At 41.8% G+C, this 13,787-nt stretch overlaps 1 protein-coding gene across 5 annotated transcripts in view; it reads left to right on the forward strand.

Annotated features, from left to right (window-relative positions):
- Nucleotides 1–13,787, forward strand: part of TAFA5 (TAFA chemokine like family member 5) — a 442,355-nt gene that overhangs the window by 104,925 nt on the left and 323,643 nt on the right. For 4 of the 5 annotated variants that reach the window (XR_005104652.1, XR_005104653.1, XR_005104654.1 and 1 more), the window contains exon 2: nucleotides 5,051–5,137. The exons of the other annotated variant lie outside the window; for it this stretch is intronic. Coding sequence is in view for 1 of the 4 variants with exons in the window: in XM_037390481.1 (XP_037246378.1) it covers nucleotides 5,051–5,137 (87 nt within the window). In the remaining 3 variants the exon portion in view is untranslated. The remainder of the gene's footprint in view (nucleotides 1–5,050; nucleotides 5,138–13,787) is intronic. 5 annotated transcript variants of the gene reach the window in all.

Below are 13,787 nucleotides of genomic sequence, written 5' to 3' on the forward strand. Positions count from 1 at the left end.
AAAGTTAAACAGTTTGCTCAAATGTCTACCCCATTTTTTCCTTGTGGATATAAGCTGCTCTTTCAGCCTGTCCTTTCTTTCTGAAATAACCTTCACTCATACGTGTTCAGTTCAGACACACAACTCAGTTACCGCAGGTTAACAAGGTATTGCTTTAGAGCTGATGGGAGGTAAATTGGTAAGCCACTGTAATTTGATTTTATAATTTGCCTGGCTGAGTGCTGTACAGTATTAAAATCCGAATATGGGGCTCATGGCATTAATACCAAGGAGAAGAAAAAAGGAAATTCAGTATCCCCAAGGCTTTTGTAGAGAGACTTGTTGGTGAGAGATTTCCAACCTAGGGGAATAGATGCTGCAAAGACTTCATAAAAGATTTTGTTTTGGTTTGGTTGTATTTGTAGAAATTATTGGCAGCTGACAAATTATGGAAATGAGATTTGGAAGAGTGTGAGCAGTCCCTGAGGACAGTGAAGAGGGCTCTGCTGTTTTCGAGGCTCAGGAAACAATCTCTCTGTTGTGCTTCCATTTGAAATGTCCTAATTTAGGGGATGAGTTCAACAAAATTTCTCAGAGAGACAGAAGTATCAAATGTAAATTTCAAAACGTTTATGGAAATAGGTGATCATTAGATGTCAGAAACCCTATAGATGTCCCAGTGGTGGGAACAAACACTATGTCCTCTCCTACCACACTAAATATAGAGAATTGACATGGTCTTAAAAACATCCTACTGTAGGAAATCAAAGCTTGCAGTCTATTACAAAATGTAAACATACAGATCAGGCCTCATTTGTTCTGCAGCTAATGGGTTTGCTTGCTTGCTGTGAAGTCCATCCCTCCACTATTGTTTGAATATATACTGAATAGGATTGTTTTTAATAAAGCTCCTGTATGAGTTATAGTGGAAATGTTTTTTGATGATGGCTTCTCAAGATGAATATTGCTTCAAGCTATATCTGGACTTTCCTCACAATGTAGAAGAAGAAAGCTTTGTAATTTTAATTATTTTTTTTTTCTCTCTATGAGTATTGGGGATTGAATGGGGTTGATGTTATCCTCTATTCTACAGAATCACAGAATGGTTGGGGTTGGAAGGGACCTCTGGAGATCATCTAGTACAAACTGGGCTAAAGCAGGTTCACCCAAATCAGGGTGCACTGCATTGCATCCAGGTGAGTTTTGAATGTCTCTGGAGAAGGAGACTCCACATCCTTGCTGGGCAGCCTGTCCCAGTGCTCTGTCACTTTTAAAGTAAAGAAGTTCTTCCTCATATTCGGATGGAACTCCCTGTGCTGCAGTTTGTGCCCATTACCCCTTCTGTCACTGGGCATCACCGGAAAGACCCTGGCCCCATCCTCTTGACACTCACCCTTAAGATATTTGTATGCATTGATAAGAGCCCTTCTAAGTCTTCTCCAGGCCGAACAGCCCCAGCTCTCTCAGCCTTTCCTCAGAAGGGAGATGCTCCAGTCCCCTCATCCTCTTCATAGTCCCCTGCTGGACCCTCTCCAGTAGTTCCCTTGAACTGGGGAACCCAGAACTGGACACAGCGCTCCAGATGTGGCCTCAGCAGGGCAGGGCAGAGGGGGAGGATCACCTCCCTCAATCCTCTGGCCACACTCCTCATAATACCAATCCCATTGGCCTTCTTGGCCACAAGGGCACCCTGCTGGCCCATCGTCAATTTCCACCAGAACTCCCGGGTCCTTCTCTGCAGAACTGCCTTCCAGCAGGTCACCCCTGGCCTGTACTGGTGCGTGGGGTTGTTCCTCTCTAGGTGCTGAACCTTACACTTCCCTGTGCTGAACTTCACTCAGTTCCTCTCCACCCAGCTCTCCAGCCTGTCCAGACCTGGCTGAATGGCAGCGCGGCCTCCTGGTGAATCAGCTGCTCCTCCCAGTTTTGTATCATTAGCAAAGTTCTGGAAGGTGCACTCAGTCCCTTCATCCAGGTCGTTGATGAGTAAGTTGCTCAGGACCGGACCCAGCACTGACCCTGGGGAACACCGCTGGCTACAGGGCTCCAGCTGGTCCCTGAGCTGCTGATCACAGCCTCTGAGCTCTGCCATTCAGCCAGTTCTCAGCCCACCGCACTGTCTGTTCACCTAACCCACACTGCCTGAGCTTACCTATGAGGAGGTTATGGGAGGCAGTGTCAAAAGCCTTGCTGAGGCCAAGGCAGAAAACATCCAAGACTCTCCCAAGGCTCTCCCCTCATCTACCCAGCCAGTCATTCCATCACAGAAGGCTATCAGGTTGGTCAGGCATGATTTCCCCTTGGTGAATCCATGTTGACTGCTCCTGATGACCTTCTTTTCCTCCACATGCTTTGAGATGACCTCCAGGATGAGCTGTCCCATGACCTCTCCAGGGATGGAGGTGAGGCTGACCAGCCTGTAGTTTCCTAGGTCCTTCTTCTTGCCCATTTTGAAGACTTGAGTGACACTGGCTTTCCTCCAGTCCTCAGGCACATCTCCTATCCTCCATGACCTTTCAAAGATGATGGAGAGTGGTTTAGTAATAACATCTGCCAGCTCCCTCAGCACTTGGGGGTGCATCCCACTGGGGCCCATGGATTTGTGGGTGTCAGGTTTGCCTACGTGAACTGTAACATCGTCCTCCTCAACCAGGGAAAAGTCTTCGTTTCTCCAGACTTTCTCTCTTGCCTCCAGGGTCTGGGAAACCTGAGGGCCAGCCTTGGCAGTAAATACCAAAGAAAAGGCGGCATTCAGTAACCCTGCCTTCTCTGTATCCGTCGTCACCAGGGCACCCACCTCATGCTGTAACAGGCCCACATTTTCCCTAGTCATCATTTTGCTACTGATGTACTTGAAGAAGCCCTTCTTGTTTTCCTTGACATCCCTCGCCAGGTTTAATTCCAAATGGACCTTGGCTTTCCTCATCACCTCCCTGCATGTGCTGACAACATTCCTGCATTCCTGCCAAGTGGCCTGTCCCTTTTTCCACATCCCATAAAGTTTCTTCGTCTGTTTGAGTTTTGCCAGAAGCTCCTTGTCCATCCATGCAGGTCTCCTGCCCTCTTTGCTTGATTTCGTACTCATAGGGATGGACCTGTCATGACCTTGGAGGAAGTACTAGAGCCATCTTTTCTTTCAGTTTGTCAGTAAATGCAGGACCTGTATTAGGGGTTTCTTAATCAGAATTCCAGATTTTGTACTATAACTTGATGCAGGACTGAATAAAATGTATCATTGACATCAAGGATCATTGACATTTCTTAATGAAACGTTATTTTCCCTTGTTTTTTTTAAACCATAACACATCTTTTCAGCTTTTAGCTTATTTTTCTGTTTATTAGGCATTATTTCAGTAAAATCCTTAATTACCAAATTACCAAAAATTTCCTGCACAGATATATATTTATAGGAGGCTACTGCAGTGACTGTAAAATCTGTACCAAAATATTTAGGAAAAAATGTAACTCACTACTGCAGTGACTGTAAAATCTGTACCAAAATATTTAGGAAAAAAATGTAACTCAAAGGATTACTTTTATCTTCTTAAAAAATAGGAAATACTTTACATTCTCTGTCAAACTAAGCCTCTTTGATACACTGTGCATCACACAAAAAATAATGAGGATGATAAAGATTAATATAGTTTGAAAAAACAGTTTTAAAAAACCAAAAGATGCCTGTTTACAAAACTCAGTTCTGATAGTCAGCCAATTAAAAAAGATGAGCACCACAAACAGTAGAAAATTCAAATTAGTGTTAAAAATATTTTGTCCTATGTTGTGTCTGTCAAAAGGAAAATACTTTGGCAGTGTATCTGGAAAAGGAAAAGAAAACTTCGAAACGTACTGAAGCTATTATGGTCGCATTACTATGTTTTAATGTCTTCTTTCTTGAGCATGGTTTTCTGTAAGAGAAGCAGCTGGGTACAGAATCTGGAAAGGGTAAAGGCCTTTTCCTTATGGCAAAGTATATTGCAGCTATTTCTCTCAGTGGGAGGTCAGTGGTCATATACTGATTCTGCCCACTTTGGTAGGACAGCAGTATTGATAACCACCTTATACCTATGGCATGTCTTTAAGATTGATGCCAGTTGCACATGTTTATATCAGTGGAACAACTTCTCCCTTGCTGATCCCTCAGGCAATACTTAATATAACATTAGATGTTATCTTGCTCATACTATCTGATATTTCAGTTTACTACATAAAGTATACACTTGCTTCTTATATCTCCTCTCTATTGTTCTGAAGTGAGTACGAAAAGAAAAATATTTTAAAACCAAGGGGTTCCTAACAGAAGAAAAAACCAAACCTGTTATGTGTAAGCAAAGAGAAGAAAACAATATAAAATGTGCTTTGCATTCAAAATAAATCTAAAATATCCTTTTAAACTATAACAGTTATTCTAGTTAGCATTTTTGCTAGTCCCTCATTTCTGGAAGTTATTGTCATGTGTTTTGGGAGTTTGATTTGTTCAGGTTTTATCGATTTGTTCTGGTTTTATAGAATTTCTTTAGTTCTCTGTGGGGGAAAAAAAATATCTGGCATTGTTTTATCATAAAAGAAATACAAAAATCCAACAAACAACAAAGCAACCTGGTTTTGGATCCAGTATTTGGTGGCATTGGATTTTAAGTTTTTATTTAACATGGTTTTACTATGAAGGGTATAACTAGATGAGTGGTATGTAATATATTATATCTCCTTTATAGTGAAGATATGAATACTTGACCTTTTTCAAAGAGAGGACAGAGGTGGGGAGAGAGACTTTTACCAAGTTTCAGCTATGTCCAGTGCCGTTGGATGTGTTTGGTTAACTTCGATCTGAAATGATGCAAAAAACTCCTCTAAAATCAGCAAAGGTCAATTTTATGAATATTGTTCTCGGCGTCTTAAAGTAGCTGTTACATACAGTACAATGATTGTAAAGGGAAACGCCAAAGTCTTCAATTCTAAATCTTCAGGTGTATGGGCTGTTAGACCCCCTAATGTTGTAGTTTATTCTGTGTTCATTTCCTTTTGCATTTTCAGACGTGATTTCAATTGAATCATTTATGGTTCTTCCATTCAGATTATAACAGCTATTTTGGAGCGGATAACCCTCAATGGCTGTATATGAGACATTGCCCGGGGTGCTTCCAAGATGCTTTTGAGCTGGGTAAGGAAATCACTGAGTGTTGACACATTCTCAAAGCAGTATGGCATGGATTAAGAGCATATAGTTTATAAACTGTGTTACTGACCTGTTATTATGTGATTACTGACAGAATAGACTATACCAGTTTCCTCTGAAATGTAAAACAAAAGCAAGTATTTTTTTCTTGTTAAAAAAATAAGGTAACAAGTTTTTTTTTAAAAAAAATAATTAAATATGGTATCTAATCTGTATGTGGTAATTCATACATAAAAACTTTAAGTCATCATTACCCACTTCTGATATGTCTACTTTTACTATAGCAGCCATTCAATGTATAATATTATACTAATATAATGTCATAATATTACCATTATATTAGTATACTGGTGAGGTAAATCATACTCAGATTTTTACTGTGATTTTAAGGCCAAAGCTATTTCTGCAGGGATGACAACCAATATACTACTTTAAGACTTAAACTTGCATTTAAGCCGTATTTCCCAGATTATCTCTACTGCCTACATATTACCTTACACACTTTTGTTGTCAGGAATAATTAGCTATCATGACTCATCTTCCCTTTCATATATGGACACAAGCAACTAAAAACCTATGGGCTAGTGAATTTGAACCTGTGTATAAAGAACAGTATAGACATGGGGTGTTGGGGTGTGGCTTTCGCTGAGTGTGCCTTAAGTGAAGAAATCAGAGAAAGCTTTCTGTATCTTTCTCAAATGCCTGCTAAGAATTATGATTATTGGGACAGTACAGCACAGATGTGATGTTAAAACCTCCCAGGAGCAGGCGTAGAGGGGTCCATGATCCACTTTACTCCTTCTCTATTTAAGGTTAAGCAATGTCCAGGGAGAGTGTATATTCTGCTGTAGAGAAGGAGTTCTACCTCCTACAGTGTTTGTGTAATGCTCTTTGCAATGTTTTATCCAGCTGAAATCCAGCTGAATCAGCTACAGTATCTCCAGAATTTTTACAGAAGTTAGTTCAGGCTCTTTTCTGTCACTGCCCCATGTGCCAAGAGTACTATTTTAATATTTGGATTTTTGTTTAATGCCAAAGTCTCAGATGCTCCATTTCATGTTGTAGTTAAAGCTTTCTATTTTAAAACAACGTAAGCATGCAGAAAAAATGGTTTCTATTAGAACAGCATAATTCAAAACAAAACCAAAGAGGTTGCTTCCCTTTTAAGACATGTTTTTCACAAAAAGTTTTGGGAAAAGCTGCTATACAGTGACTACTTCATTAACTGTATTAGCTATAGGCTGCCCAATGTATCTGCTAAATAGAAGAAATAAACCTCCCACAAAAACAAACAGACAAGCAAATAATGAATAGGTTGTGCATGCAAGGGAAGGTTATATTAATCTGCAGTTCCTGCCATTATCTCACCCCAGGTGTACATAGATGGGCCTCCAGTGTGTTAATTCCACAGTCTAGTAATAAATCTCAAATTAGCTTGCAGTAATCCATTTTCATCCTACTGAACAAAATATGTCTTATACCATTTGGTATTAACTGGCCACATCTAATAATAGCTAGAGACTGGCTAATGCTTTTCTTTACTGTCAAGAACTAGTGAACTATATTATACATGAATGGCTTGTACAGTTATTGGTTTATATTTCAGAATGACGAACAAGTTTGTGTTCTAAGACTGTAAATTTAAAACTCACTTTGTCCTTTACTAATTTGTAATTTTGGAATGAAGTCCTGAACACAGACCCAGAAGAAACTTACTATATAAAATTCTGGGCCTCTTTTAATGTCACAGTCTGATGCAGGTATAGATCTCTTGAAAACATGACAGTTTTCAGGTTAAAAAAAAAAAAAGAGTGCCATAGTGGTAAACCCATTTTAATTTATACTTAAAATCTAATAATTGTTCATTTTGTGCATGTAACAATTCTCAACTGTTTATTTGAGGTTTTGAACAATTTTTAAAGCATCTGCATTTAACATTTGTCTGAAAAATATTTGTTTCCCCTCCACTAGCTTATTAGCAACCAAAGTGTACCTCTTCCCTCAGTAATATCGTCGAACACGTTCAGATATTACAGAGGCAGTCATTGTCTCTTCCTTATAGGCCCAGAACCTATTCTGACTAATTGTGGAGGTGCCTGTTTTGTTCTGGATATGCTCCATTTTTGCTGCAGTTCCCGTTCCTACTTACTACAGTAAGAATTGCTAATGGAAAGAATTTAAAGTATCCATTGTGGCTTGACTTCAGCTCCTGATCAATTTTTGTGATACCCAGGTTTTGAGATGGAAAGTCAATAGCTAAATAAATGTAAAGAAAGTTCTCTGATTGAAGTTCAAGCTATAGATCAAAGAGCTTATTTGTTAACTTGCCAGTGACTGTGAGTTTGTATAGTTGAATCCATTCTTGTAGAATTTGGGTAATTTTTTTTATTACCATCCACCCCCACCCCCCACCCAAGCTGGAGGAAGCAAAAAAACCCCCAAAATATATTAACTTACTAATTTTCCATACAACACTGCCATTGGCCATTCTGTAAAGGTTTGCTGTGTCTTGACTCACAGATTCACTGCTTATTTTGCATGGTTTTCTCCATGGGTCTCATTTTCAATTAAGAACTTATTCACTCAATGTGAGTGGCTAGACCCTCAGGAATTGAGGCTGGAAACTGTGGTTCATAACTAAATTCAGTTAATTTCATGTGTCTAATCACCCTGGTTATAATACAAATCCTTCTTTCTAAAAAAAAAAAATAAAAAAAAGAGTAAAAAATTGTATTTTGAGAAGTGTTATAAAATCCAGATGATCTTAGAATATATAAAAAAGTAAAAATACAAAGATAAACCCTCTCAATTTCACTGTGATTTTTGTGAGTAGTCCTATAAGCATTGGAACATTCAAGCCTACACCTTGCCCGCCAGTCTTAACTGTAAGTTTCAATAGTTGTATGCTGTCTTGAATTGTCATAGAATCATAGAATCACAGAATGGTTTGGGTTCGAAGGGACCTTCAAAGTAAAGTCCAAGCCCTCTGCCATGGGCTGGGACATCTTTCACTAGATCAGGTTACCCCATCCAACCTGACTTTGAAAACTTCATTACCATTTCAAGGCGATAGTCTTATGCTGGAGGCAGGCAGAAAGGCTTCTTACACCTACTTGTAGACTCTGTCTTTGAAATTAGTATTTCTCCTCCTGGATCTAAATTGCTACCTATTCAGGCCTTTTTAGTTGAATGAAGGTGTATTTTGAAACCAGGAATAGATGAAGACCATAGACAAACAGGAAAAAAACTGGGAGTGGGAAAGGATAGGCAGGCAGACACTTTAGTATTAGAAGTTCTCCATAAAGACATGTATGGTTCTGTCAATTTAATACTGAAATTGGTTTTCTCTTAAAAATATGTAAAACTATCCATAGGCAGCCATAACATATATAATCATGTATGACAGAAATTAAATCACATCATTTAGATGTCTCTTTCTTCAGACATTAGAATATTTCTTCCTGAACAGGTTGAGTGAAAGCTTGGTGTATCTCGTATAAAAAAGAATATCCATCGTCTGGAAGGCAAGAATGAGTTTCAGCACTGCAGGTTCTTCACACAGGATGTGCTGCCCTGGCTCCCTCCTCACTGGCAGCTCATTCATTACAGCTCATATATTTTCTCCTATGCATACTGGCACTAGTTCCGTTGGATCTGTACTGGTTGCAAATACCATCAGTGTAGGAGCTGGGTTTTTATAAGGCTCTAAATTTTGTAATCCCAGATGCATTGGGGTTTTTCTATGTAGAAAATTCCCCAGGTCATAATGCTGTCATTGTTCTCAGTAGGAAACCTTAATTGCGGAGCTAGTTGGTTAAGAGTTGGATTATCTGGCAGAGTGTTGTCTAGAAAATCTTTCAGCTGTGCAATGTTATCGCTTCCCCTGCGTCCCCCCGCCTCCACCCCTGAGGATTCCTAGCCGACTGCGTTTGGTGAGATACATGTTTTCCCCAGCTACAGGAGCTGTGAAGGGTTCCTCTGGGATATCTAAGTATAAATACCTAAGTGTGTCTTCAGTTTCTAGGTTATTTTTAGTCAATGGGTGGTTACCAAGTCATCCATAATTGTGCTGTTAAATGTGTCACAGAAGCTACTGCAAAGCTAGGTGCTCCTCTAACAGGTTGAATGTATAAGGTAAAACGAAAGAGGGCAAAGCAGCATTGTAGGATTGAGCTGTTTAAAGGTCGGTATTATATAAGGGGAGATTGCTTGATGAGCAGATGTGAGCAAAATGATCCATGAATACAACATGGATGGAGGAGCACGGTAACATGGTTTGACTGTACTACCCATAGGAACTGTGACTGGCACACTGTGTCATTTCAGATTTGTTTTGGGAGAATTTACCAGTAGTTCAAGGGATCAGAGTTGTCTTACAGAACCTTTCACTTCTTCTTAGGCAGGTCCTGTGCAGCCTTTGGCAGTAGTGGCCAAAAGCTATTATCAGCTGGTGACTGCTACATGGGAGAAAGTGCAGTGAGTTCCCAATGGGCAACTGTCCACATGACATGAACTGCTGGCACAGTTCTTTATAAATAGAAAAAAAAAAGAAAAGCATACCCAAACAGAAAGTCAGTAAGAGGGGAGGAAGAAGAAAAGAACAGCAAAATAATACAACTGAAATGGGAAAGGAAACAAAATTACTTACACCACCACCACCACCCCTCCCCAAAATATCCTAGGTTCTAAGTAGATGTGATGCAGTGCAGCAAGGAAATTGCACATGGTTATTCTAAATTATCTAGGCTGTGCTATCCCTTTCATGAATCCCTCACTAGGAGAAACAGGAAGCAGGAAACAGGAAGTCTGTCAAAAAATCATTGAAGACATTTTAACATATCATCTAAATAGGTAAATGAAAGAAACGAGTGAAAATTTTAGGTGTCCATGGAAGGAAATGGTTAAATGAATGTGTATTTGTGGTTCTTATGGTAGCTGCATCATGTCACAAACTAGGGATTAATAGAATCTCTTTAAAGATTAATTCCTAGTCCAGTGGCACTTGCCCAGCATCAGCTGAAGATCAGCGATAAAAATCAGAGGACCGCTGCGGTTGTGACTAGCTCAGTAGCAAAGAAATGTGGACCAGCCATGGGCATGCAGAGAAGAGAGGGGGAAAAAATACTTAAAGGCTGCAAAAACTAATTGGTGGAAATATATTCATCTGTATTCATTACTATATATTCAATATATCATCTATTTTGGTTAGATTCAAAATAGAAAAAGATTTATAATGCCGCTTCAGGCATATGTGAGGGATGAACTGGGTGAATTTCAACAAAATAAAATGTTAAACTTCGCATCAGGAGAAACATTCCAGCTGAGAGAACCACTGGGCTGGAATAATTGCCTCAAGTGACTGGTGACAGACTATTGCCTGAGTAATTCAGAAGTAACAAAAATGAAATCCAGTGGGCATTGGCAAAGGTTTGTCTTGATAACCTAATATTAGATATCATCTGCTCTATTTTTTGTGATTCAAAGCCAGTATTAGTTTCCAAATTCGTTACTGAAAATGGGCTAATGTCACCTCTTGTGTGCCTACATTTAGATCTGCATTGGCCGCGTGTAATTTTGGGGTTTATTGCATGAACAGGAATAAAATAATTACGCAAAAGGCATTTGACACAACTGAAAGTACGAGGGACTTAGTTGTAGGTATATGGAATACAATCTGAACATGATTGTTTTCCAGGAATTTTAGTACATTTTCATTTATAAAATATCTCACTAGTGAAGAATAAATCTTCTAAAGTTTGGTGGAATCTTTTCACAACATTAAATGCAGAATACAGATAATATTTTTAAATTATAAAGAACTGAGCAAAGGCTACTATCTTCGCTACAGAGTTCCAGTTTTAGTAGAATTCTGTAGAACTAGACTGAAGTTTTGGTAAAAGAACAAATGAGTTGAATTTCAAAAAAAAAGAACACACATTTGGAAATTACGCACTTCATTTTTATGCTGCTTTTCCATAAGAATTCAGAAGAACTTATATCTCATACACATTTGCTCTTGCTTCTTGATCATCAGGAAAATGCATTCCTCACTTCCTCACTACTTTTCCCAGCTGCAACTGTCTTTTGTATTGGAAATGTCTTCCAATGCCACCTTCACCAGCTTCCAGGTGCTGAGCATCCCTCCTTTAACATTAAAACACAGCTGGGAAAGTTCCTGTGGAGAGGTTGCCTGGCAGGAGCTACTGCTGGGACCACAGTCTTTTGCCTCTGTACTGCTGATGTATGGGATCAGAGCTCTGGCAAAAACTTGAAAATTCACATTGAGACAGTCCTGTGAATTTCTTTTGGCCTAAGCAGCTTAGAGGTTGTTTTACAGGTGTTATTCCATTGGTTGGGGATCCAAATCTTAATAGGTTGAAAGACAAGGGGGAAATTTTTTCAGTGGAATTTATTCAGAAAAGTCTTCCAGAGAAGTCTACACTGGTAACTTGAGATATTTTTAATATTTTTTAAATCTTTATGTAGGTGACAAGTAAAGACATTGAAGATGGATATTGTTGAATAGGAGTCACCCTATTTGAAAGGTCCAAAGCTATACAGAAAATACAAAAAACACAGTAAACCATATTTAGTACAGCCAGCAGCGTTGCCAGGTACCAGTGTCCTCTCACATGAGAAGTCTTCTGGGATCCCTTGTTGCTATGAGACTAAATATCTCTGTACATGTGAGCACTGAACCAGATTTTGCTCCCACTTACACTAGTGAGCATGGGGAGTGACTCCCCTGTGACCGGGAAGCATAGTGCCACATTCCGCTGCCTTGCTTATGAAAGGGTCTGATCCTCCAAAGCCCACAGAAGCCCAGGAGTATTTGTCTAATTTATAAGCTCAAAGTAAGACTCGTTTAAAACGGGAGAAGGGCTATCATCTTGCACCTCAAAAGAAGCAAGCAAGTTCGGGATTTTGACCCACTAACAGTGGGCCTTCACGTGCTTTCAGTCAAAAAGGAAAGGAATGTGCAACATTTTTCACAGGATTTCTCTCCAAACTTAGCACATTCAAACATACCGCTTATCCCGGACTGCATAAACTCTTAAGTTTGAGACACTTCTAGAATCCATTTATCTGTGGACTTAAAAGCTGCTGTGTTGGGGGGGTGGGGGGGTGGGGGGTGGTGTTTGTGGTGTGTGTGTAGGTGCAGAAGGCCTGAGGGTTGTGTTTGCTTAAATACAAAATCTCTGGATTTTCTTCAGCTACTTGACACTTTTTTCTTTCACCTGGAAGAGAAATAAACAAAACCCAACTTGAACTGCACCCAAGCATGGGCAATTTCTCACCAAAGTGTACATTTCAGAATGAAAAATTTACAGTGGAATAACTGGAGTGTATCTATGACATTGCTTTGACATTGCATTGCTGTAATCTTCAAATACAGTAAATGCAATAAATGGGTTTATCAGGATTTGTGTGAAGTTTAAAATTCAAAAGAGAGTTGTTTTTAATGTTTCTCTGCACTATCAGTGAAAATCTAAAAAGCACAGGGATGAACTTAACAGACATCATCAACGACACGGCAGATGTTTGCCCAACGAAAATGATCTTTCATTAATCGGCCCTTCCAAGCACCTGGAAACCCTCCCGGTTTCTGCATTTTTTATTTTTTTTTTTAAGAAAGCATTTAGATACTATGTATTACAAAAAGTAACATAAATGTAAACATAACCAAAGAGCTATGAAAACAAAGCTCTTCGCGTGCAAGTGTTTCCTTGATCGGTTTATATCCTCAGAACTATGGATGCGCTTTCATGTCTATCCCGGATCAACCGGGATAACGCATGGGCCATCGGTGCGTTCCTGTCATTGCTAATGTAGCGCAGGGATCTACAGCCAGCCTGAGGAGCGCAGCAACTTTCAGCTTGTCGCGAAGCTGCGCGGCGGCCAGGACCCGCCGCACCGCACCGAGCCGTGCCGTGCGATCGGTGCCGTGCCGTGCCGACCATGCCGTGCCGTGCCGTGCCGTGCGATCGGTGCCGTGCCGTGCCGACCATGCCGTGCCGTGCCGTGCCGTGCGATCGGTGCCGTGCCGTGCCGAGCCATGCCGTGCCGTGCCGTGCCGTTCCGCCGGGCACTTCGGCGGCCTTCTTCCCGCGGTGCTGCGAACCGCACATCCCCTGCCCGCTGCCCCCCCGATTTACCCTTCGCTCTCCGCGTTCCGCGCCCCTCGCTCGCACCCTGCCGGCCCCGCCGCCGGCCCAGGGCCGCGCTGCTCCCCGCTCCGCGGCACTCGGGGTTGCGGGCCGCCAGCCAGTGCAGGCCGCGGTGCCGGGCACCCACGCGTCGCGGAAGTTGCGCGGGGCAGCCGGCGGCGCTCGGAGGCGGGAGGCGCGGAGCAGAGCCGCGTCGGCGAGCAGCGGGGCGCCCCGGCGGCCGCCCGACCCCGACAGCCCCCTCCGCCGCCCAAGCACCCGCGCCCGGCCGCGCCTCGGCGCGCAGCTGCCGCCCTGCCCCGCGCTGCCTCACCGAGCCGTGGGGGCACGGGGCTGGCCGCCCTCCGCCGCGCAGCCCCCGTCCGTCGGGGCGGCCCCCGCGGCTGCCGGACGTGGAGCGCCGCGGCGTGTCCGCCCGCTGCCGGGGCTGTGGCGCGTCCCACTGAGCGCGGCCGAGCGCGCAGCAC

The sequence above is a fragment of the Falco rusticolus genome, chromosome 5 (genome assembly GCF_015220075.1).
Source record: "Falco rusticolus isolate bFalRus1 chromosome 5, bFalRus1.pri, whole genome shotgun sequence".
Classification (NCBI taxonomy): Eukaryota; Metazoa; Chordata; class Aves; order Falconiformes; family Falconidae; genus Falco; species Falco rusticolus.